General features: G+C 35.4%; 4 protein-coding genes across 6 annotated transcripts in view; 2 read left to right on the top strand and 2 right to left on the bottom strand.

Moving 5' to 3' along the window:
• Positions 1-105: 105 nt before the first annotated feature.
• Positions 106-5301, top strand: LOC149481457 (ionotropic receptor 84a-like). Its single transcript, XM_089705274.1, has 12 exons — positions 106-244; positions 479-621; positions 822-990; positions 1322-1508; positions 1862-2031; positions 2400-2629; positions 2874-2973; positions 3552-3730; positions 4060-4164; positions 4355-4521; positions 4786-4983; positions 5214-5301. Exons 1-12 carry the CDS (start codon positions 106-108, stop codon positions 5254-5256), a joined length of 1830 nt encoding a protein of 609 aa, XP_089561400.1. The 3' UTR covers positions 5257-5301.
• Positions 5302-5515: 214 nt separating this feature from the next.
• LOC149481456 (uncharacterized) lies at positions 5516-6228 on the bottom strand. Its single transcript, XM_089705334.1, has one exon. The coding sequence runs from the start codon at positions 6099-6101 to the stop codon at positions 5568-5570; it is 534 nt and encodes a 177-aa protein (XP_089561460.1). The 5' UTR covers positions 6102-6228; the 3' UTR covers positions 5516-5567.
• Positions 6229-6374: 146 nt separating this feature from the next.
• ThrRS (threonine--tRNA ligase) lies at positions 6375-22212 on the top strand. 2 transcript variants are annotated; one of them, XM_089704896.1, is made up of 14 exons: positions 6375-6476; positions 6944-7188; positions 10045-10216; positions 10753-10830; positions 11393-11650; positions 12071-12217; positions 13011-13120; positions 13538-13693; positions 15230-15407; positions 18281-18403; positions 19054-19232; positions 19724-19898; positions 20331-20445; positions 21011-22212. In XM_089704896.1, exons 1-14 carry the CDS (start codon positions 6426-6428, stop codon positions 21163-21165), a joined length of 2142 nt encoding a protein of 713 aa, XP_089561022.1. In that variant the 5' UTR covers positions 6375-6425; the 3' UTR covers positions 21166-22212. The 2 variants fall into 2 exon arrangements, with proteins under 2 accessions (XP_089561022.1, XP_089561021.1); XM_089704895.1 differs by having other exon boundaries at positions 6466-6603.
• Positions 22206-24784, bottom strand: part of LOC149481452 (phospholipid phosphatase homolog 1.2 homolog) — a 28058-nt gene continuing 25479 nt past the window's right edge. For both annotated transcript variants that reach the window (XM_089704898.1, XM_089704897.1), the window contains exon 6: positions 22206-24293. In XM_089704898.1, the coding sequence (XP_089561024.1) occupies positions 24195-24293 (99 nt within the window). In that variant the 3' untranslated portion in view covers positions 22206-24194. The remainder of the gene's footprint in view (positions 24294-24784) is intronic.

The raw sequence follows: 24784 nt of genomic DNA, 5'->3' as shown, positions 1-24784 counted from the left end.
TAAGCAGTAATTACTTAGCTCAAATATTAACAAAGGAACGTGGATTTATAAGCCCTTCCTAAACAACAAATTTTATTTACTATCGAGTGGTTGACAAAGTTTAATATGAAATTATTCTTATTGTGGTTTTTACTGCAAAAGACTGTTTTTGGTAGAGATGCGGTTATTTTTAGTTTTATCAAAGATTACATACGAAATGAATGGGCGCCAACTACCTTGGCTTATGATTTATGTTGGGATAAAGGTAAGTTCTAAAAATGCGAAATACTAAATTCTTGTGTTATTGAGAAAAGTATAATAATGCTTCAAATATAATAAAAGTGAATGTTTGTATTATTTTGGCCGAAAAATCTAAGTTGAAATAACACGCCCTCTACGCTCTACCGAAGAGAATAGAATTTTGCTCTTCTCTAAAGAAAATAGGATTAAAATTTTATTTTTATGCATAATATACGTATACTTAGTCCACTATTTTCAGAGGAACAAATAAGCTTAATTCGCTTACTTTCTGAAGATGGAATCAGAGTATCATCAAAATTAGATGACAGTGCAAAACTAAACGACCAAAATTTATTATTTCTTGTCGATTTAAATTGTCCTGAAGCTGAAATTGCATTCAATGTAAGAACAAATTATCTTTAATATTTTTTTACATTTTTCTATACATTGGTAATAAGAGAATTTGATGAAATAGAAAACGATTGTGTTTTCAGAAACATTTTATAAGTATGTAAAATTCATAATTTATTAGCATCGTTTATTAAATTCAAACGAAATAATTATGTCCTAGTTTCATTATTAACTTTTTAATATATCAATAGATAACCAGCCGATTCCGACCTCCATACCGCTGGCTCGTAATTTATGATAACACTAAGAATGACGGTAACGATCAAAGGAAAATTGACCAACTCTGGACCTTGCCACTTTTGGCTGATAGTGATTTTGTTTTGGCTGAACGGAAGGGTAATGCGCTGTCTCTTGTTGAATGTAAGTTTTCTACGATAAATAATATTATACAGTACTTACATATATTTAATTAACTTTATTTTTGATGCTGGTAAAATCTTCCTAGATTTAGCAATAGATAGACTAACATCAAACGATAGAAACATTTCTCTCTTAAAATAATGTCTCCTAAGTACTAATGGTACAATCGCGTGATATCTAATTAAATGTAAGAGACTATAGAATTAGATGAAAAGAAAAAGATATGTTATGCATTACCAACTTAATTTAAATTTCATATTTACTACTTTTTCCACGTATCTAACCTTCACTATTACTTTATAATGATTATTTTTCCCTCGAAAACCAACAGTACACAAACCAACCCCAACCGGGCCTACATACTCCAACCCTAGAGGTTTCTACAACGGCACTCTTATCGACACCAGACCTCGGAGAGAAATGTTCTGGAGACGACGGGATATCATGGGACATCCACTCACTATGTCCAACGTGATTCAGGATAGTAACACTACGATGTATCACTTGGAGGATCGCTTGTAAGATGGAAAATAACATTATATCAGATGCATAAGAAGCCTTTTCAATGGAAATCTATCTATTTCCATAACTATCTTGAATTCTTTCCAATATAAAACCACTTTCTACCCAAAAATTTTATAACCTTCAGATGTACGAAATTTTGCAAAACTTAATATTTTCCCGTCAAGGTTAGAAAAGCATATCATAAGCATTCTATGTTTTCTATTCTATAGCAAAAGGATAGAACACATGCATTGATAAGGTTAACAATTTTCTTTGCACTTTGGTCATTACCTAAAATTTTCTAAATCTGTACTAGAACTGCTTCTAAATATATTTCCAATAGAATATACACTAATCACCCTTTCAGAAAACTGCATCACGATCCCATAACAAAGTTATGCTGGATACACGTGAGGACAGCGTTCAGAATGTTGAATGCTACGCCTCGATACGTGTTTAGCTATAGATGGGGATATATTAAGGACGGCCAGTGGTCGGGAATGATCAATGATCTGAGGACTGGGAGGGCTGATATAGGTAATGTTTGCTGTAGTTGCTTATGTAAATAGGTACAGGTTGCGCGCAGTTTCAACCGACCTAATCAAGGATGTATCTAGCTCTAAGTTCAAATCGACTGCTCTTATTATTCGGAAATATGCATCCGTAATATGGGATATACTTGCAAGTTATCCGATGTCGATAATCTCATTTTGAACAAAAATATAGGTATAATTGCATATATTTTCAAGTTTACGATTACAAACTTCAACATATCTAATATTCTATTTTGGTAATTTTTTGTATCAGCAAATTCTTAGGATTAGTAATTTCACTCGTTCAATCGAATATAGCATTATAATTATGTAGTACGATTTTAGAAATTATTGTTTCTCACTATGTTTCAGGTACAAACTGCATACCAAACTCAAAACGCCTCGAAGTGGTGGTCTTTACTGATTCCATAGGACAGTTTGAAGTGAAATTCATTTTCCGACAACCACCCTTATCCTATGTGGCTAATATATTTGCTCTTCCGTTTTCGAAATCAGTTTGGATTGCAATAGTGTTGTCTATTATTGTTTCAACTGCTGCTATTTACGTTGCTAGTAGATGGGAAATAAAGAGATTGGGCTTTGTGAGTATTATAATAATATGTATCATTGTTTATATGTACATAGATACGGTCTACTGTGGTAATAATGCCTTACTTTAATTTACAAAAAAAATAAGTAATATAAAGTACCTACTTATACGATTTTACAAAGATGGGCGTCGTTAATTAGTTAAGGTTAAATGTAACAGAAAATTAAAAACTATTTAGCCGCTAATTTTTTTTTTTGTACAATTTGTCCATTAAGTACCAAAAGTGAAACTTTCAGAATCCAACTCAACTTGATGGAAGTGTCGCAGATGCTTTGCTGTTAACAATGAGTGCTATTAGTCAACAAGGTTGCTCTAAAGAACCGAAAGGGTTGTCAGGTGACGTCCGAATTAATCATCTGGATTTTTTGCTCTAAATAATATGCTCTATGCCTCTATATTTAATATATTGTAATCAAAACCAGACAAGACCACACTGCACGTCATAGTATGCTTTAAACTAATTCGATGCCATTCTATTTCAATCGATAGTTAATACGACTGATCATAAACAGAATGCATTAGCGAATATTCAATAACAGATTATGAAATAAATCCTTATATTTAAGATTTATTTCATAATCTGTTATTTTCGAGGAGTTTTTAAGTCTATACCCAAACATAATATTCAAATGCTGAAGGGTTTGATTATTTGGGTTAACGTGCTGAAGGAACTACGGATCCGATTTAAAAAGCTCTGAGTTAGATTAACACATATTTTATCGCGGAAGCGGAGCAATGCAGGTAAAACCGGGGGGCACAGCGAATTTATCTAAATCTTACACTAGTTCATCTGTATAAAATCAGCATAATCTAAACAAATAGGTAAATTACCTATCAAAGTCTCTTTTACACTGAGTCAATAAGACTGCCTTTATTACAATAAAATAGAAATAGTTTGAATAATTTCATAACAGGTCGCATAATGCTCTGGGTGATATTCGCTGCGCTCATGGCGCTATATGCAGCATACGCCGCGCACATCGTGGTGCTGCTGCAGGCACCATCTTCCTCTATCAAAACCTTGGAACAGTTGGAGCAGTCTGGCATGACGCTTGGCGCTATTGATACGGATTATAACCGCTTCGTGTTCCGGGTTTATTTTATTTTTATATACCTATAGATTTTTGGAATGTAACATTTATGATGTACCTACGTTATTCCGACTAACACAGCACAGTCAATAAAATACGTAATCACAGAAGTATAGCGTAAACTTAGCCAAAAACAAACTTACACGTAGGTACATATTTTGTATTTGAACATGGTACCTATACCTACACATTTTTGGACAGAGAAAAAAATGAATAAATAATTTCGAATACTTATTACCCAGGTACCTACTACCTACTGATAACGATGCACGTTTTATTGTACATATATAAATTAATACATGTTTAGTAATATACCTAACTGTTTTCGCAGATGTTCAAAGATCCTTTAAAACAAGCGATATTCAGAAAAGTTGAACCAACTAAAGGAAAACCGCATTATTATAGTCTGAATGAAGGCGTAAAAAGAATAAGACAAGTAAGAAATACTTACATATGGAAAAGCTTATCTTTTCAACAAAATATAGTATAGTATAATAGTTTGTAGCCGTGACTTCTGCCTGTGTAATAATAATCTTTCTTACCATCACTCTATTCCAACTGAATCTAAAAGTTATAAATCTAACTTAATTTATGAAAATTAATGTATGATTCTTACCTTATTTTAGGGGCTATTCGCATACCATTCCATACTTGAACCAGTGTACAGACGCGTAGAAGAAACATTCTTGGAAATGGAGAAATGCGACCTCATGGAGATTGATTACATGAATGCACGCCATCCTTTTGTACCAATTTATAAACACTCACCATATTTAGAACTTCTAAGAGTCGCGTTAGTAATTATTCCTACCATTATAATATGTTGTTATTAATCTGTAAAAACTCTATATTTATCAGCTTAGTGAAGAAAATAGAAGTCAAGAATTTCCCGCCTTTTCAAAAGTCAGAAGATGCTTTTTAAAAACAATTCGCCTGCTTGGATACAAATCTTTTTGAACTGACATACTTCATTAGCAACACAGATTAACAATGTAAAGTGTGGCACGTTAAATAAATAAAAACGTGAATAAATTTCAATCCTGGTAAATTATTTCAGATTAAAGCGCATTCGAGAGTCTGGTATTCAATCTGCACTGCATCGCCGTTTACAAGTACCAAAACCAAAGTGTTCCGATAAAATTTCGTCGTTTAGTAGCGTTGGCCTTTTGAATCTGCGACCCGTGTTGTATTTTATGCTGTACGGGATTTTGTTATCCGTCTTTATCGCCGTCCTTGAAAATATCGTTTATAAATTGTTAGTGCTACAAGATTACCTATTTTAGTACTAGATATTATAATATTACCTATTCATTTCAAATAATTTCATCAATCTTATATGTTAAGCATTCAGCAATAGTTATTATATTCTGTTATGAATGCTTACAAAACTAAACAATGTACAAATTCAATATAATAATATTTCCTAGAGAACGATACTAATTTTTCCTTACATTTCCTACTGTAAAAATGCATTTAATTTTTCAGCACATGGAGCAGACGTCAAAACAAGAATAATATTAAGCGTTAATTTGAATACGAACAGCCGAACAAAAATAGTCACCCGTTTAGCACCCTTTATTATTAATATGTACGAATTAATAGTATTGGCTTCACCTTATTTAAATTTAGTATTAAAATTATACCAAACTAAATTAAGTTTTATTTTATCCATTTTGTATTTGTTTACCTACTTTTGCTATTCAATTACATAGGCAGAAAATGAAAACAATAAAATATATAGGTGTAGGTAGGTACATAATATAATTATTATAAAAGATTGGTAGTCTTCATAAAACAGTATTTCAAATTTTTTATGCAACAACATAAGTATAAACAAATTTATGAAAATATATTTTTTGTTACTTTGCTTCGTTTTTTAACAATTTCCTTTTGAGATCTCAATGTAGTAGCTTTTCGTGGTGCTTCTCCTTTTCTATGTCTACCGGATCGCTTTGATCCTAAGCCGGTTTTAGGATTAGATGGCAACTTATTTACGAATGGATGTACTTCTTTCGAAGTCTTTCCCCCATATTTTTGACCGGAGAAACTTTTCGCTTGCATTTTAGTGCCCGTTAGTGGCTGTATCAGACTCTTCCTCTTAGTCTTAAATGGCATATTTTCTGTGTTGAACTGATCATCGGGTTGAATAGCCGTCGTTTGTTTTACTGGTGATCTTTTTATATTATCTTGATGTTTTAAATCAGAATTCAACATACCGCCAGAAAGATTAGCAACCATAACACGAAGCTCCGTCAATGTATGTCCATGGAAATTAACATCATCTTGTAGTTTGTCCAACTTTTTCTCAAAGTGCTTAAATGATGACATTATTCGTTGCAATGTATCTATTGGACGAGTACGTTGAAGAGACATCTTGGATAAAATAATAAAACTATGAAAGTACTGAAATTTTTAAATTTTCTAGCGGTTTTTATAAAAATCAATTGCCAGTCTATCTCATCTTTTTGTTATAAAAACGTCATGAATGACACTTATCTATTCTTTTTCACAGCTTTATTTCTTACCTGCAAAATATTTAAGAAAGAAATAGTATTAAAAAAGGTTAAAATTAATTATCTATCTTACTATAATAATTTTCTTTTATAGCAACACAACATTCATGTCAAACGTCAAATATTTGTGCGAGTGTCAGATTGCTTCAATAATTTGCAGTGTCAACGTCAACAGTACGACAACATGGGTGATCCGGTTGTTGCTGGTGTAGAAAATATTAATATTAACGATAAGGCAGGAATTTAAACTTATTTTTAGTTAATATATAGTGCTATTTCATTACCGTAATTGAGTGATGTTAAGCTTAATCAGTATTCGTAGAGCCTTCGTGGTCCGCTTCAAAGGAGGCTACGCCACATGGGTTCGTAGGATTTAGTCCCAAATATTAAGTGAAAATGTACATAGAATTAGACAATGACCCTAACAAAATTGTAGAACTGATTCTTAGAACGATTGTTATACCACAGCATACCTTATTTGAAACATATTTGTATCCTTTCACTTGTTGTCGTCATCATTAAAAAATAACCCTTCTTGCATTGTAAAACGAATTAAATCATACGCTGTATCAGTCAATTATGTGTTACGCTATTGTTTTCATTTTCATAATAGATATAATGCGGTAATACAATTGATTTCCCATAGAATAAAGCCATATAAGTATTATGCATTTTAAGCGTAATTTGCGTCATCATTTTCAGTCGAAAGCAAAAGCCATGAAGGAAAAGAAAAAGAAAGAAGACACAGGCTCGGGTGTTACTGAGCTAAATCCATGGCCTGAATACATTCAGAAGCGTTTGGATCTCTGGGATAAATATAAGGCTCAATATGAGGAGGAGCTTGCTTCAAAGCCCGATGTCAGTGTCGTTGTCACTTTGCCTGATGGCAAGACTGTGGAGGCAAAAGCATGGAAAACTACCCCGTATGATGTTGCTAAAGGGATTAGGTAAGTTCACATTGGTAGTAGGGTAAAATGTTTGGACAATATTGTTGCTTACTTCTTAATTTAGAAATTAAATATGTTAACTAAATAATATTCAAGGCTTTACAAGTTATTGCAATAAAACAGAATCTAGAGTCATACAAAAGAATCATGATATAATGGGAAAATTATTCATTCAAGGAAAATTAATGTCTATAAACTAATACTAAATAGGTATCAGATATCGTATTACATCGTATCTGAGTTTGCCTGAAAATATCACAAGTTGATAGTTCTAATACAAAATCTAATTCCTATTTTTTATATTTATCACAAAAAATATGTTTTATTCTTTTTGTATTTGCAACATGTTGTTTGAAACATTTTACCTATTTTATATTGTTGGCTATGCTAGCATTATTTGTTCACCTCACCCTTTTTATGTTTTCTTTTTGTTTTTCTATTTTATGCCTTTAGCGACAGCAAATACATTATTTTGTTGAACAATATACTTAGGAAAATCACATTACAATCAAATACATAATTTAAAAGTAAAAAACTTCACATTCTAAAATGAATTTTATTTTTTTATTTAAATATCACCTAAGTATTTATGCTATGGCTAAATAATGGTGTAATAAAAACATTATGTACCTGCATGTCCACATATCCATTAGCTATTTTTAATCATGGCATCATTTAAAAAGCTATTTTGCTATACATCACTGTTAAATTCATTTTATTGGCATCATTTTAAAATTATTTTCCACCTTATTTGCTCTCAAGCGAGTTTTGGAGTGAATTGTAAGTATTTTGGTTCAAATGCATAAATATATGTATAAATCTGTCAATTTCATGTTTTATTTAATATGGGAAGAAGAAAATTTGAGACTCGTCATTGTTAAAGTTTTTATTGCATGTAAATTTAGCTAAAAACAAATATTTAAATAAATGTAGGGATTCACAATTAGCATAAACTGGCTGCACCCCGCGGTTTTACCCGCGTTGCTCCGCTTCTGTTAGTCTTAGCGTGATGATATATAGCCTATAGCCTTCCTCGATAAACGGGCTATTTAACACTGAAAGAATTTTTCAAATCGGACCAGTAGTTCCTGAGATTAGGGTGTTCAAACAATAAACAAAAAACTTTTTAATAGTATAGATGAGATTTTCTATCTCAAATTTTGAGCTTTATGTGATTGTGTATTAATTTGTATAATCATGCAAATTTTCAACATTTTTTAAATATTTTGATGAATTGAAATGTCTGCAGAGGCTTTGAGAATAAAATTTCAAGGTCGCGTCATGGCAATACCGTCACGTCATTGAGTAAGGCGACGATATTGTTATCTTTGAATCTTGTCAAAGAAGTTTCACTTCTGACACATGTGCTCGGTACACACACTATTTTTTGTTGTTGTTTAAGCTCATTGAAATGTTTTGTGACAAATATTTAAAAAGAAAAATAATGTGTATTTGTTTCTTTGATGTATGCTGGTAACCACCAGGCTATTATTATTTTTGCACTGTTTAAACAGTGACACACATACATAAGTATGTTTACAAAAAAAGCAAACAATTGGCCATATGGCAAACAATTATCTAAAGTTATCGGAAGTGTAAAGTTAGGACTGCCTCCTTGGTACAGTGATTGACGCGTGAGCGTAGCACTGAGGGGTCCAGGGTTCGATCCCCGGTGGAGACGAAGAAAAAAAAATGTCTCGGTCTAGCAGGACACAGAAGGCTGATTACCTACTTGTCCCTAAAGAAAATCAATCAGTGAAACAGATGTATAATGCATCTGCCCCTTACCCCACTAGGGGACATGGGACTTCACTATCTAAAGTTATTATTGTACCATGTACATATAATAATATTATATTGTAAGTCATAATTATATAATTAATTTATAGGTCAAAGTTATAAATGATAATATCGTACTTGACACAAGCGTATGAGAAATTTGTCATGTCCTCAGATTTGTACTTATTTTATTAGTATTGTGTATTGTTATGGGTTGCATTTTATCCTTTTTTTTAAAGGGGCTTCATTCCTATTTTTTAATTGGCTAAAATGCTTAGAAATCTAAAAGTTTTTACTATACAAAGATTTTCTACAATTTATTTTTCAATATATTTCTACATTTAAAAATGAACATTCTTTTAATTTTAAAGGTAAGACCAAAGAAAAACTTACTGCTTAATTATCATGAATGATAAAACAAAATATAATTTGGAAAATCCAAAAGTGCACGCCTCATATTTTTTTTTTTAATAAATATTTATTAATTATTATTTTTGTTTATTTAATAACAATTAAACCACATCGAATCAGACCCTGAAAAATGAAAGGGTTCTATTCCTGAGCATACTCAAGCGTAAGAGAAAAAAAAAGACTCGATTAGTAAAGTATTTCGGTCGCTATCGTGTTAACAAGAAAAAGGATCCGCACATACAGACACACGGACGTCCAAGACAGAACTTTTTTAAACTGTTTTTTAACTAGTTTAAATAACAAAAATGACATCAAAAATATCATGAACGTTAAAAATAGTGTTTTTTCTTAATATGTGTGTGTATGTATTATCTTACAAGTGCAATGTATGATACATAAAGACATTTTAAGTTTGAAAAATCAGATGTTTTGCGCGAAGTGACAGTAGTACCCACCTCAACGCTTCGCTTATGAGGCGTGCAAAAGAAATACAATTGAATTGAGAACTTCCTTATTTTTAAGACGTTTGAAAAACCAATTATGTGTAATTTTTATTTTCCCTTCATGTATATGAACAAAATACTCTAAATAGAAAAAATTATTCATTCAATCATAATTTAATGTCTAAATAGTGAAACTTATTCATAAATTATTAATTTCTCATAGCACTGGTCTAGCGGACAACACAATAATAGCGAGAGTGAATGGCGTCCTCTGGGACCTGGACAGGCCATTGGAAGGTGACTGCAAACTGGAACTGCTGCGGTGGGACAATACAGATGCGCAAGCTGTTTTCTGGCACTCGTCGGCGCATATGCTGGGAGAGGCTATGGAGAGGGTGGGTTTATGTATAATTATAATAATATACCAATATTGATTGCTTTTGACGTGACAACGTCTTATAATTCGATAGAGCCGGCTGCACGCACGAAAAAACATGACTCATGCGGCGTTACCTCGTTCTGAGGCGTTCCATGTAAGGCTTGAAGTGCAAGCGAGAGCGCGGAACGAGCGACAAAGAAGCACAATCGGCCTTAAGACGTTGTCACGTTCAACTATCGTCAGTAAACCGACTTTACAGACAACCAATTTTTTTCAGTTAATTTACAAATTACTATTTCACTTTTTAAGATTAAAAATAACTATTACATACTCAAAATGAGGATTATTTCTTGTTATCCCATATACATCAGAATTACAAACCAGATCAGTGATAAACATTATTAAACATATTTGTAAACCACAAAGGACTGCAAACTGAGACTGTCTATGGCAAATAATTTAATTTCAATTCTTCACATTCATATTTTTCTTGTACTGTAGGACTAATCCTGGTTACTTAATAACTTATTTATCATTTTGTATTAATTTTAGATATATGGTGGATGTCTGTGCTACGGACCTCCCATTGAAGAAGGCTTCTACTATGATATGTATTATCCTGAGAAAGGGGTAAGTTCAGCCACGACACAAATTCCGCAATGTTGTTTTTCTCGGATTGTCATTATGCGTTGTTAATTTGATTTAAAAAATAAAAGCTAAAACATTAATTTCGCGGCACGCATCATTGATTGTTACCACGCTTCGTCGTGAGAAATTTTTCGCTCAATGAGAATTTTCAGTCTTCAAGACACACATAGATAGAAGCTAAGCAAAACACCTGATAAATGAGGTATTGTATAATATACAATTGCCTGACTTCCAATCCTTACATTGATAAATATTTTAAAAACAATACTTTTAAATTTTAATTGCGTTACGACACGTATATGTTTATGTATTTATCTACAACTAGCTTCCGCCCACGACTTTGTACGTGCATCCCCGTTTTTCCCCCGTTCCCGCAAGAATTTCGTGAAATCCTTTCTTAGCGGATGCCTACGTCCTAACATCTACCTGCATGCCAAATTTCAGCCCGATACGTCCAGTGGTTTGGGCTGTGCGTTGATAGATCACTATATCAGTCACCTTTGAGTTATATATACATATATAGATGAACTAAAATCCTTTACAGATCTCTTCAACGGACTACCAAGGCGTAGAGACGTTAGTCAAAAAGATAGCCAAGGAGAAACAACCATTCGAGCGTTTAGAACTAACTAAGGAACAGCTTTTAGAAATGTTCGACTATAACCCTTTCAAAGTGAGGATCCTTAAGGAGAAGGTGGACACACCGAAAACCACGGTATATAGATGTGGGCCCTTAATAGATTTGTGTAGAGGACCACATGTCAGACATACAGGGAAAGTCAAGGCTTTTAAGGTTACTAAGGTAAGGCTAAAGTTTTGTTTTATAGCATTAAAAGGCCTATTAATGAATTAATGAATAATTTTAATGAGAAAAAAATTCCATAGAATCACACCTCAAAGTCGAGTTAATAATTTTTCAGTAAAGAGGTGTATTTTTAGTGCATTTCAAATAATTTTTAACCCATTAAATGTGAATAAAGACTGTGTGAAATTGTTTGTAATTTTTTATTGTATGAGAAACTAATTCCTTTTATTAAATAAAACTTATTCCAGTTAAAATTAAAATAAAATGACCTATTGTTTAACTGGATCCAGTTATTAATAACTGGATTCACAATAGATTGAAACCCAAATTACTATTTAAAAATTCATATGCATTACACAAAAAAATCCTATCTTGGAATATTAAACACTTAGGTAAAATTTTATTTTGAAATTACAGAACTCGTCAACCTACTGGGAGGGTAAATCAGACGCAGAGTCTCTACAGCGCATGTATGGAGTTTCTTTCCCCGAAACAAAACAATTAAAAGAGTGGGAAACTATACAGGAGGAAGCCGCGAAACGAGACCATAGGAAGATTGGCAGAGTATGTATTTTTTTTACACGCTTTATATTAGCTTCACCTGTATGTTTGTTTGTTTGTAACCGACTTCTTTGGGCGCGATTTTGACCCACTTTAAACGGCCAGATTTCGTTCAAACTTTGTAGATTTATTGAGGACCAATGACAATACACTAATTTGATAAAATTTTCTATTTTTTAGTTCGGTTTTCTATAAAAAGCGTGTTTTTTAGTTTTTTTTTAACTATTATTATTATTTTGTAGATTTTTTTAATAGAGGATAGCTATTGGGGAAAAAAGATAACTCTTTTGGGCGGTGTTTGTATTTTGCATGAGTAATTGCGTAGTTAGCATTCATACGATTAAGTGAATTCGGTGTTTTAATAAGCATAATAATTCAGTTTAGTAACGGCACATACAGACTAGTTATAGAATCGCAATAAATGAGTATGTCATCAGACATCAACTTTGTTAAAATCCCGCAATAACAATAAATTAAAATATAACTCTACTACTCAACCCATTTTAATTTGGTCCTTCGAGCCGGATCACTTATTATATTATACCTTTTTGAGTATAAAACAAAAACTACTTAATCGCTGCATAGCGATAAGACCGCCAATTGTTTGTATGTATTCCTAGGTTAAGTTTTATTGTAACTTTCAATAGCAAGCAATAAAGAATTAATAAATAAATAAATAAATAAACTATATGGATTATGAAATTGTGTAAAATAAACAAAAAATCGCATATCGCCAACATATTTATTTATTTTTTGCATTCAATTTTTCATTACCATAATATACTCTATTCCACAGGAACAAGAGCTATTCTTCTTCCACGAGCTATCGCCAGGCTCGTGTTTCTTCCAACCGCGCGGGGCGCACATTTACAACACGCTTGTTGAATTTATTCGTGAACAATACAGGTACAATAATATAATTTATTTACAATGATTTGTCTCAAACTCAAACGTTTATTTATTCATCTAGACTTCGTTTAGAAACGCTTTTGAATCGTCAAAATACGGAAAAAAGAGAATTTACCACTCTCATAAGGTTAAGAAAGTTAAAAAGGTTAAGGTCAAGGTTTTAGTTTAAAGTATATTTCTCATACTACGGAACTAGAAATAATGTTTATTTTCAATCCAAACAAACGGAATGAAAAAATTAAAAATATTGAATTTTTAATTCTTGCATTTTTTTATGTTCAATTCATTTTGAGATTGTAGAATGCTCAAATTTTAGTTTGTTGTACCTAAAATTATTTATCAATAACCAACATCTTTTATTTTCTCCTATTTATATAAAAATATTAATATGTATATATAAAAATTTATTTCCAGGGTCCGTGGTTTCCAAGAAGTAGTGACACCTAACATGTATAACGCCAAACTGTGGCAGACGTCAGGACATTGGGCACATTACTCGGAGAATATGTTCTCGTTTGATGTTGAGAAGGAAACATTCGCTTTGAAACCCATGAATTGTCCAGGGCATTGGTAAGTGTAAAAAAAAATGGTTGTGAAAAAAAAATTCAGATTTTGAATAAATTATTTGAAATTTTAAATCTATACTAAAAAGTAAGATGGCTTATAGCCATTGTCCTGCGTGTACATATTTTGCGTCAAATTAGTGTTAACTCATTATTATTTTATATTGGGGTTATAAATAGATTTAAAGAAAAACAACAATTTTCTGTGATCAACATATTTATTGTAGGGATGTGACCTCGAATCAGAAAAATCGATTACTCAATAATCGACTTTTTTTGTTTAGAAATAAATCGATTTGTCAAAAATCGATTTTTGTTTTCACCTCGACTTTTATGCGAAAAAACCTATTCGATGTAAGGTAAAAGCCCCAATACCGGACCATGTACCAGTATCGGAACACTCCATGCATTTGTAGGTATATATAATATATTTGTGAATATAGATATACTTGTCTATATTATTTGTAAATACATGGAGTACAGATGGCGCCGATTTTTTTATCGACTTCCGTAAACTTACTTACCAATTTTTTCATAATACTGAAGTTAGCTGTCAGGTGTAAATTTAAAAATTTTTTATCACAAATTAATTACAGTAAACAAATGCTTCTAAAAATTTTCATTTGTAATTTTTATTAATTTACATATGTGAAATTTTTGAATTAATTTTTTGAAGTGAAACTTCTTTACGGAGTTGGAAAAAAATTTAGTGTAACATTCTTTTGTTACGCGTGACATTTTTCCGTTACGCGCCATCTTTTTCTTATCCCTACCACGCGTGATTCGACGTATTTCTGTAAAGTTGCATATAGTAAATTATTTTTTGAAAAATAAGGTCATAAAGAAGTTTCACTTCTTACGTGTGTACACTAGTACACGCACACATTTTTTTTATAATAATTTAATTGCCATCTAATTTCATGAATATTTTTAGTCTGTCAACTTTAGTGTCATATTTTGTCATCCATCGCACAGATACAAATATAATCGTCTACTATTTACAAAAATCGATTTAAATTGTGTAATTCTTATAATCGATTTATTAAAAATCGATGTTTACCATTAATGAAATCGATTATAAAAAATGGACAATGGAAAAAAAAATCGATTAAAGTAATAATCGATTATTTATTCACTTCCCTAATTTATTGGAATATAAAAATTTATATCTTACAAGATTGCGGTAGTAATACATTTTGAAATTAAGAAGAATAATTAGAGCTTACGAGATTGTTAAAGCCTCTGTATTCTTTACGGCATGTTATAAATGTAAAGGAAAAAAGTAGCATTTACATGTGTCTACGCATCTGGCTGCCCCCCGCGCCCCGCACCGCCCGGGCCCGTCGCCCGCGCCTTGTATAAAATCACTTTGCTGTTTGACCGCGCTCCGATTGTATAGTCACGATTATTTCGTAACGTACAGTCTACTTATTTATCATCAAGTGCCAGACCTTCCTCGTTCCGATCTTTGGTTCCCGGTTGGAACTTCCTTCGAAGCACGGTCGACTCTCATTCCAATAAATAATCAATTGAAATTTTCCAGCTTGATATTCGACAACCGCGTGCGTTCGTGGCGCGAGCTGCCGCTGCGGCTGGCGGACTTCGGCGTGCTGCACCGCAACGAGCTGAGCGGCGCGCTCAGCGGCCTCACGCGTGTGCGGCGCTTCCAGCAGGACGACGCGCACATCTTCTGCGGGCCCGCACACATCGAGCGGGAGATGGTGAGACACACACACGGCGCACACACACACACGCTTCCAGCAGGACGACGCGCACATCTTCTGCGGGCCCGCACACATCGAGCGGGAGATGGTGAGACACACACACGGCGCACACACACACACGCTTCCAGCAGGACGACGCGCACATCTTCTGCGGGCCCGCACACATCGAGCGCGAGATGGTGAGACACACACACGGCGCACACACACACACGCTTCCAGCAGGACGACGCGCACATCTTCTGCGGGCCCGCACACATCGAGCGCGAGATGGTGAGACACACACACGGCGCACACACACACACGCTTCCAGCAGGACGACGCGCACATCTTCTGCGGGCCCGCACACATCGAGCGCGAGATGGTGAGACACACACACGGCGCACACACACACACGCTTCCAGCAGGACGACGCGCACATCTTCTGCGGGCCCGCACACATCGAGCGCGAGATGGTGAGACACACACACGGCGCACACACACACACGCTTCCAGCAGGACGACGCGCACATCTTCTGCGGGCCCGCACACATCGAGCGCGAGATGGTGAGACACACACACGGCGCACACACACACACGCTTCCAGCAGGACGACGCGCACATCTTCTGCGGGCCCGCACACATCGAGCGCGAGATGGTGAGACACACACACGGCGCACACACACACACGCTTCCAGCAGGACGACGCGCACATCTTCTGCGGGCCCGCACACATCGAGCGCGAGATGGTGAGACACACACACGGCGCACACACACACACGCTTCCAGCAGGACGACGCGCACATCTTCTGCGGGCCCGCACACATCGAGCGCGAGATGGTGAGACACACACACGGCGCACACACACACACGCTTCCAGCAGGACGACGCGCACATCTTCTGCGGGCCCGCACACATCGAGCGCGAGATGGTGAGACACACACACGGCGCACACACACACACGCTTCCAGCAGGACGACGCGCACATCTTCTGCGGGCCCGCACACATCGAGCGCGAGATGGTGAGACACACACACGGCGCACACACACACACGCTTCCAGCAGGACGACGCGCACATCTTCTGCGGGCCCGCACACATCGAGCGCGAGATGGTGAGACACACACACGGCGCACACACACACACGCTTCCAGCAGGACGACGCGCACATCTTCTGCGGGCCCGCACACATCGAGCGCGAGATGGTGAGACACACACACGGCGCACACACACACACGCTTCCAGCAGGACGACGCGCACATCTTCTGCGGGCCCGCACACATCGAGCGGGAGATGGTGAGACACACACACACACACACACACACACGCTTCCAGCAGGACGACGCGCACATCTTCTGCGGGCCCGCACACATCGAGCGCGAGATGGTGAGACACACACACGGCGCACACACACACACGCTTCCAGCAGGACGACGCGCACATCTTCTGCGGGCCCGCACACATCGAGCGGGAGATGGTGAGACACACACACGCTTCCAGCAGGACGACGCGCACATCTTCTGCGGGCCCGCACACATCGAGCGCGAGATGGTGAGACACACACACGGCGCACACACACACACGCTTCCAGCAGGACGACGCGCACATCTTCTGCGGGCCCGCACACATCGAGCGCGAGATGGTGAGACACACACACGGCGCACACACACACACGCTTCCAGCAGGACGACGCGCACATCTTCTGCGGGCCCGCACACATCGAGCGCGAGATGGTGAGACACACACACGGCGCACACACACACACGCTTCCAGCAGGACGACGCGCACATCTTCTGCGGGCCCGCACACATCGAGCGCGAGATGGTGAGACACACACACGGCGCACACACACACACGCTTCCAGCAGGACGACGCGCACATCTTCTGCGGGCCCGCACACATCGAGCGCGAGATGGTGAGACACACACACGGCGCACACACACACACGCTTCCAGCAGGACGACGCGCACATCTTCTGCGGGCCCGCACACATCGAGCGGGAGATGGTGAGACACACACACACACACACACACACACGCTTCCAGCAGGACGACGCGCACATCTTCTGCGGGCCCGCACACATCGAGCGCGAGATGGTGAGACACACACACGGCGCACACACACACACGCTTCCAGCAGGACGACGCGCACATCTTCTGCGGGCCCGCACACATCGAGCGCGAGATGGTGAGACACACACACGGCGCACACACACACACGCTTCCAGCAGGACGACGCGCACATCTTCTGCGGGCCCGCACACATCGAGCGGGAGATGGTGAGACACACACACGCTTCCAGCAGGACGACGCGCACATCTTCTGCGGGCCCGCACACATCGAGCGGGAGATGGTGAGACACACATACAGCGCACACACACACACACACACGAGACAATAAAAAAAAACAAATACAATCAAATGGAACATCCACACCCCGGCGGCCCCATGCCCGGCGGCATGGCCGGTGGCCGTGTGGCATTTGCATCTTTTACCTGCGGCACGCTCGACTTTTGGTTGTCAGCGGCAGTTTGCTTGCGGCTTCGATACGGAGTGGTTGGAGTACGAAGTGGCCTGCATTCAGCGGCAAGGAGGCGCGGGCGGTCGACACCCGCTGGCATGTGTGGATGCGCCAAAAGAGAAATATTCACAGACGTCCGAACATTTGCAGAACCACTGCTGCGCTTGTAGTGTGCGGGTTACGGGGTAATGAAACACGTATGTCTGCCTCGAGTGATTTATACTGACTTAAACTTATGAATACAGATTCTTAAACTACACATAGACATAATACACTCTACACGCTCCATCTGCTTTAAGCTTATAATCTGTACATTTGATATGTATATATGAAATAGGAAGTATTTTATTAAATTATGTACTATATTTTTTACAGCTCGGCTGCCTTAACTTCCTGGAGGCAGTGTACACTACGTTCGGCTTCAGTTTCCAACTGAAACTGTCCACGAGGCCGGAGAAGTATTTGGGCGATTTGGAAACCTGGAATCAGGCTGAAAAGGTAATTAACTAGACGCTCCGCGCGGTTTCACCCCCGTGGCTCTTCTCCTGTTGGTCGTAGCGTGATTGTATATAGCCTATAGCCTTCCTCGATAAATGAGCTATCTAACACCGAAAGAATTTTTCAAATCGGACCAGTAGTTCTCGAGATTAGCGCGTTCAGACAAACAAACACTTCAGCTTTATAATCTTATATATAAAATTCTCGTGTCACAATGTTAGTCTGCATACTCCTCCGAAACGGGTGGACCGATTCTCATGAAATTTTCTTTGCATATCGGGTAAGTCTGAGAATCGGCCAACATCTATTTTTCATATGTACCACGGGCGAAGCCGGGGCGGACCGCTAGTATTAGCATAGATTGCATTCTTACTCGCGAAGTTTCAGAGTAATATAATTTAAATAATTACTTTACTTGACATACAGGAGGATTCTTAATGAATAAAATAAATGTTAAAGAACAAACTCTTGTGAATTCATTCTATTTGAGATCAGTTTCAATAATTTTTACCTATTTCGATATCCTAGATTGGCAATTTTTACGATTGAGACTTAAACCCAAAAAATTAATTCACCTATCCCACAACTATTTATGATATTTTAATTTTTTTGAATATGTAGAAAATATTTACAAATTTTATTATTTCCAGGCTCTAGAAGAATCCCTGAACCGCTTCGGCAAGCCATGGCAGTTAAACCCGGGAGACGGAGCGTTCTATGGTCCCAAAATAGATATCACCATACAAGATGCCTTGCGAAGATCGCACCAATGTGCCACCATACAGCTGGACTTCCAACTGCCCGAGAGATTCAATTTGTCGTATGTTAGGTGGGTAGAAAGAACTTGAGTATAATGGTCCATGATTTATATGAATGAAATATGTAATTTGTTAAGTCTTTTTCTTAAAGGTTTATGAAAATTGAGGTACTAAATTGATGTGTTCGCTGCCTTTAGTCTAAATAGGCGGAGAAAGTGGTTGCAGCATAAATAAAAATTGTTTATAAAAAAAAAATTTAAATCTATAGATGGATTTAGGTTTGCAGTTTTTAAATACTTAGCAGTGTTGAAAGGTAGAAATAATTTAATTAATCTTATAATATAGTGTTGATAATATAGTGTTGATTGTTGTAATATACAAAACTAGTAGTCGAAAAATCAGCAAACAGTGCTCGACAGTTTACTTATTCATGTTAATCTAATCGTAGTAGTTAGTAACTACTAGTTACATAGGTTAACAATTTCCTAATAAAAAAGTATTAAAAGAAATGCTTTTTCCCATTTTTTCCAAAGTATACATTTATTATTAACAAAATCCACAGCGAAACGGGCGAAAAGAAACGTCCCGTGATAATCCACCGCGCCATCCTCGGCTCAGTGGAACGAATGATCGCCATCTTGAGCGAGTCGTACGCGGGCAAGTGGCCGTTCTGGCTCAGCCCGCGGCAAGTGTGCGTCGTGCCCGTGGGACCCGCCTTCGATGATTATGCACTACAGGTATTAATATATTTTAACATAATATTTATTATATACTAGCTTTCCGCCTGCGTAGTTAAAGAAAAACCTGCATAGTTTGCTTTCCCGTGGAATTTCCGGGATTAAACATATCATATGTCCTTCTACAGGTCGCAAGCTATGCAAGTAGTCGTCATACACACTCTAGTACCATCATTATTCAAATCATTCTAGAACATTCTAGATGCATCTCAAACGCTCACCTGTAGTTTAGTTCGATGTGCAGTCATCGAACGCCGAGCTACTTTTAGAAAATAAAAACATTCTAGAACGTTCGAGAACCATCCTGCAGCCCGAAATCATTGAACGCGAGCACGCCACTTAAATAAAACAATGAACAGTAACCACCTACAGTTTTCTTTTTAAACATTTTTAATAAATATATTTTCTTAACAAACTAAAATTAATTCGCAGGTGAACGAGCGTCTCCGCGCGGCTAAGTTCATGTCGGAAGCGGACACGGACGCGGGCGACACGCTTAACAAGAAAGTGAGGAATGCGCAGTTAGCGCAGTTTAATTATATTCTCGGTGAGTTATATTTCTATTCAAATGTTTAAGGCTGAAAAGAATTTAAATAATCATAATCATAATCATTTATTCACCATAAATACAAAATTAAATACATAGAAATCATTATCTTAATTAATTAAACAAAAATACTAACACAAATAATGTGATTTGTGTGGAAATTTAGAAGTTACTTGGATTTTTTTTAGTGTAGAAATTACGTAGTGTCAGTTAATTTTTATTAGTGCTCAAATAAAATGTGTATTTTGAATATATAGTTTCACATTAGCTACATTGGGGACTAATGCAATGCTTCTAATGAATAGTAATAATAATAAATCTTCAACTATGAATCATAAATTGTACAATTTAAAATTTTACATAATTATTAGTGAATCTCGAATAAAAAAACTTTGTGTGATAATTGTATACTTTAGAATCTGGACATTCTGGACAGATTTTAGAAAATAAATTGCATAAGAAAATTTGAAATTTGTGTAAGACACTGTAGGTACAAAAAAATTCATTACTTGAATAAATTATTATCAATAACTTTAATATAATGTTTATTTAAACTTTCTTTCAGTGGTCGGTGAACGTGAAAAAACTTCAGGCACAGTGAACGTTCGCACCCGAGACAACAAAGTGCATGGAGAGATGTCGATAGACGGACTCATAGAACATCTCGATAAACTCGTGCAAGAAAAAACGCTCTCAGACGATACGGATACACTGAAATAAATGTGGAATTTATGAAATTGTTGGGAATATACGCATTTTTTTATATTTCGTTGGTCGTTGGCCTATTCGATCTGTAGTAGATCATATAAATATAAATAAAAACATTTCAATTTCAAATATTTTTATTTATTAGTTTTGCAGTTTTCCTATTAATTAGTTAAATATTTGTAAAAAGTTTGTTGGTACAAAAGAAAATTAATTGAAACTTCTTTATGCGCGTTGTGAGTGGCAATAGCAATACCGTCACGTCATGGAGTATGGCGACGTTTTTGTAATCTTTGTATCTTGCCAAAGTAGTTTCACATCTGACACGTGTGCTCGACACACGCTGTTTTTTGAATAAGAATTGATTTCAATAGAAAAAAGGGTGACAAATTAGATTTGAAGCAGTGGTTATAAAGCATACACTATCAAAAACGTAAAATTGAAATCAATTAATCAACCAAAACCATTTAAAAATACCTCGTTTTATTTTATTGTGTTATAACAGTTGATTATATTCCGATTTTTTAATTAGGGAATTCGATAAATGCGTATATTTCCAGTTTTAGTATAGATACATTTTAAAATATAGCACTAAATGAAATCTCAGTGTTATACAGTATTGAAAAATATTTATTAAATTGAAGACACTATTTTTTACTGTTAAAATCTGGCTCTAACTTTCAAAAAGATATTTCAAACTATAAAATGCCGAAATGTAAGCAAGAGATTTTCATAATTTTCATTAGTTGATATTAATTTAATAAATACCTTATTTTGTATATTCTGTATTCATCTTTACTTCATAAACTTATTGGTCGATCATCTACATTCTACTACGTAATTTGCATTTAATTTAAAGACAAACACATACTCTAGTTTTGTTTAAAAATAACCTCAATGTGATGAAGAAAATTAATTTCATTGGTAGGTACGTGTTGGATACTAAATAGGATTTATTCCGATTGTAATTTAACTTAGAAACAACCATTGCATTTATATTTCATTTAATTTAAGATCATTTATTTGGTAAAGGTGAAATAAAAAAGTTTGACCATTTCAAAATGTGTTTTATTTCAATGTTTACAAAAATACATTTACACAATAATGTTATTATAATTATTGCAGTTTGTGGTATGAATAAGAGTATTAACGAGCAATATGGAGTGAAAAAGCTTGATACTTTAAATGTAATTACTCACATGGCTTAGTAATAATGCTTTTCAAACTAAAAGTAGGTTCAATTTCATTGGACGTTAAAAAATCAACATACAAATTCAATACAAAAGCTATATTAGGTAAGAATGTTTCTACAATGTTATTTTTATGTTACAGAAGTTGATAATTTGACGAAAATATAAACGAATAAATTTATCAACATTAAGTAACAAATAAGTAAACATGCTTGCAGCATACTAGAAACATATTTGACTCAAAATATTTGCATTTCATTTACCATAGCCTTCGACATACATTTTCATAAAGATTTTAAAACATTTTAACTATATCACTGGTTACAAAATATATTTATCGCCTCAAAAAGGTGAAATCTGTTTAAGGAAATTCCAAGGAATGCAAAAATATAAGACTTGTTACTGAAGAAAAAACACAGCCATTTAAATTTTTTTTTATTTTGTTTGCAATAAGTATATTCAAAATATATTGTTTGATAGCTAGTTCATGTGCTGGTACTGAATATCAATGAAATATTAAACTACATTTATGCCAAATTCTAAACACAACGGAACAAGCTTTTAATTTTTTGATGAATATGTCGGAATTTTGCTATCATAATGGTATATTTTTATTGTTATCTTAATCTTTGTTTCCTTTATAATAGTGTGAAATCGAGCATAATTTCATCAATGTTTACACTCATTTTCCTTAATACATTTGTATAGTTACAAAAAAGTTATCACAGTTTAAATGTAAACACAGAATTGAATAAGCGAGTACGACAGTACTTGTAATACAAACATAATTACGTTGATATAACAGAGACGTGACTCAACAGAAAAATATTTTATATTTTGTATCAAAATGTTTTTTGTTCCTTTATTATTCCGCCCGCGGAGTCAAAGAAAAACCCGCATAGTTCCCGTGGGATTTCCAAGATTAAACATATCCTATGTCCTTTCTCAGGTCTAGCTCTGTACCAAATTTCATCCAAACCGGTTCAGTGGTTGAGGCGTGAAGAAGAGACAGACAGAGTTACTTTCGCAATTAAAATATTAGGTTTATTATGAGTATTGTTGTCTCCGAATGTACCGCAAATAGAAATTCAAAAATATGTACCTATATTTTTTTTATTTCTCATTTTATTCGAATAAAAAATCACAATTATTGTAGATTAAAATAAAAGTCAAGCATGTGATTAGATTTTATCTTTTATTTTTTAAGTTAAAATAGTAATTCTTGTTAACAGAATATTATTTTCATTTTATAATAAGTTTTATTCAACATAATAAATGAGTAATATCTAATCTCACAGTTGCTTCTTATTAATAAACCTTTCCTTTTCCTAACGAATTTTGTATTTTCTTCATAAAAATATTGAAAATTGTCCTTTCTTTACATTTCTTTACACGATTGACCTTTTAAATATCGATATTTCTCATTAAGAGCATTCTATTTTGAAATAAATAATCATAATACCTACCTAAATCTTAAATGATATGGAAAACACATTGAAAAGAATAATGGCTTGAACGTTTTTTTAATTCCGAAACTACAATTCAAATAACCCTAGTTAAACTGGAACAAAATCCACACAACCGATAAATACAAGCATTTTTTCATTTTACAATCTATTGCATTAATTCTAAAGCAAATACAAACATTTTACCATTTTAAAGCAAACATGATTCAAATCACACCAAAATAATTAGCAATTAACAAATACACAACTAAAATCACAGAATGATAAATAAGACCATCTTTCCTTAATAAATTAGACCGACATACATTAAGAAAATAGTATGATGGAAAAGCTACACGTCACTTAAAATAACATCACGATAGGACTAGCAATATCCGAGCTACATTGCTTATGACTTATTGACTATTCCATTATGAGTATCTGTTGTTTCTCCGTCTTTCTGTTCATTGGGCTGTTTGCAGGCAAAGTTCATGCAGAGTGTTCTTATCTGTGAATATTAAATATTTTTTAATTATTAATAATCATACTAATTAATGTCTCATATTATCACGTTATGTTAAACATTTAAATTAATGTCTCACATCACATTGTTAAAAATATTTTAATAATACTTAAATATAGAAAAAAAACTCACTTTAATAAGATTAACTCACGAAATTATTGTTTTGTCACTGATCCTGAATATAAGGGTGCTTTTCTACCAGAGATGTGCGAGGATGCGTTGTGAGGGAAGTGTTTGTAAAGCTGTGCATAAAGGTGAATAAAGCGACAGGATTGGTTCTTTAAAAACAAATCAATTGCTAGTTGCTACGCATACTCGCACATCTCTGGTGAAAACGCAGCCTAAGTGTACAAAGTTGGAACGAAATCTATCCGTTTAAAGTAGATCAAAAAAATCAAAAGGAGTCGGAAACATACAAACATACAGGTAAACTTGTATAGTTTAAGAATACTGTTAGGTTTTGAATTGTTCACGCG

This window comes from Colias philodice, chromosome 16, assembly GCF_061535455.1.
Source record: "Colias philodice isolate Cphi_HAF_F1 chromosome 16, ilColPhil1 Martin Lab GWU primary, whole genome shotgun sequence".
Taxonomy (NCBI): Eukaryota; Metazoa; Arthropoda; class Insecta; order Lepidoptera; family Pieridae; genus Colias; species Colias philodice.
The sequence above is the reverse complement of the archived record's forward strand: the minus strand, read 5'-3'. Positions and strand labels throughout refer to the sequence as shown.

Bases quoted from the DNA above. Each gene is read 5' to 3' on its own strand.
- LOC149481457 (XM_089705274.1), top strand. From the start codon at position 106: ATGAAATTATTCTTATTGTGGTTTTTACTGCAAAAGACTGTTTTTGGT. The intron at 1,509-1,861 runs GTAAGATGGAAA...TCACCCTTTCAG, and splicing joins TATCACTTGGAGGATCGCTT to AAAACTGCATCACGATCCCA. The intron at 4,165-4,354 runs GTAAGAAATACT...ACCTTATTTTAG, and splicing joins GCGTAAAAAGAATAAGACAA to GGGCTATTCGCATACCATTC.
- LOC149481456 (XM_089705334.1), bottom strand. From the start codon at position 6,101: ATGTCTCTTCAACGTACTCGTCCAATAGATACATTGCAACGAATAATG.
- ThrRS (XM_089704895.1), top strand. From the start codon at position 6,538: ATGTTAAGCTTAATCAGTATTCGTAGAGCCTTCGTGGTCCGCTTCAAA. The intron at 13,121-13,537 runs GTACAATAATAT...ATTTATTTCCAG, and splicing joins TTTATTCGTGAACAATACAG to GGTCCGTGGTTTCCAAGAAG. The intron at 19,899-20,330 runs GTATTAATATAT...ATTAATTCGCAG, and splicing joins TCGATGATTATGCACTACAG to GTGAACGAGCGTCTCCGCGC.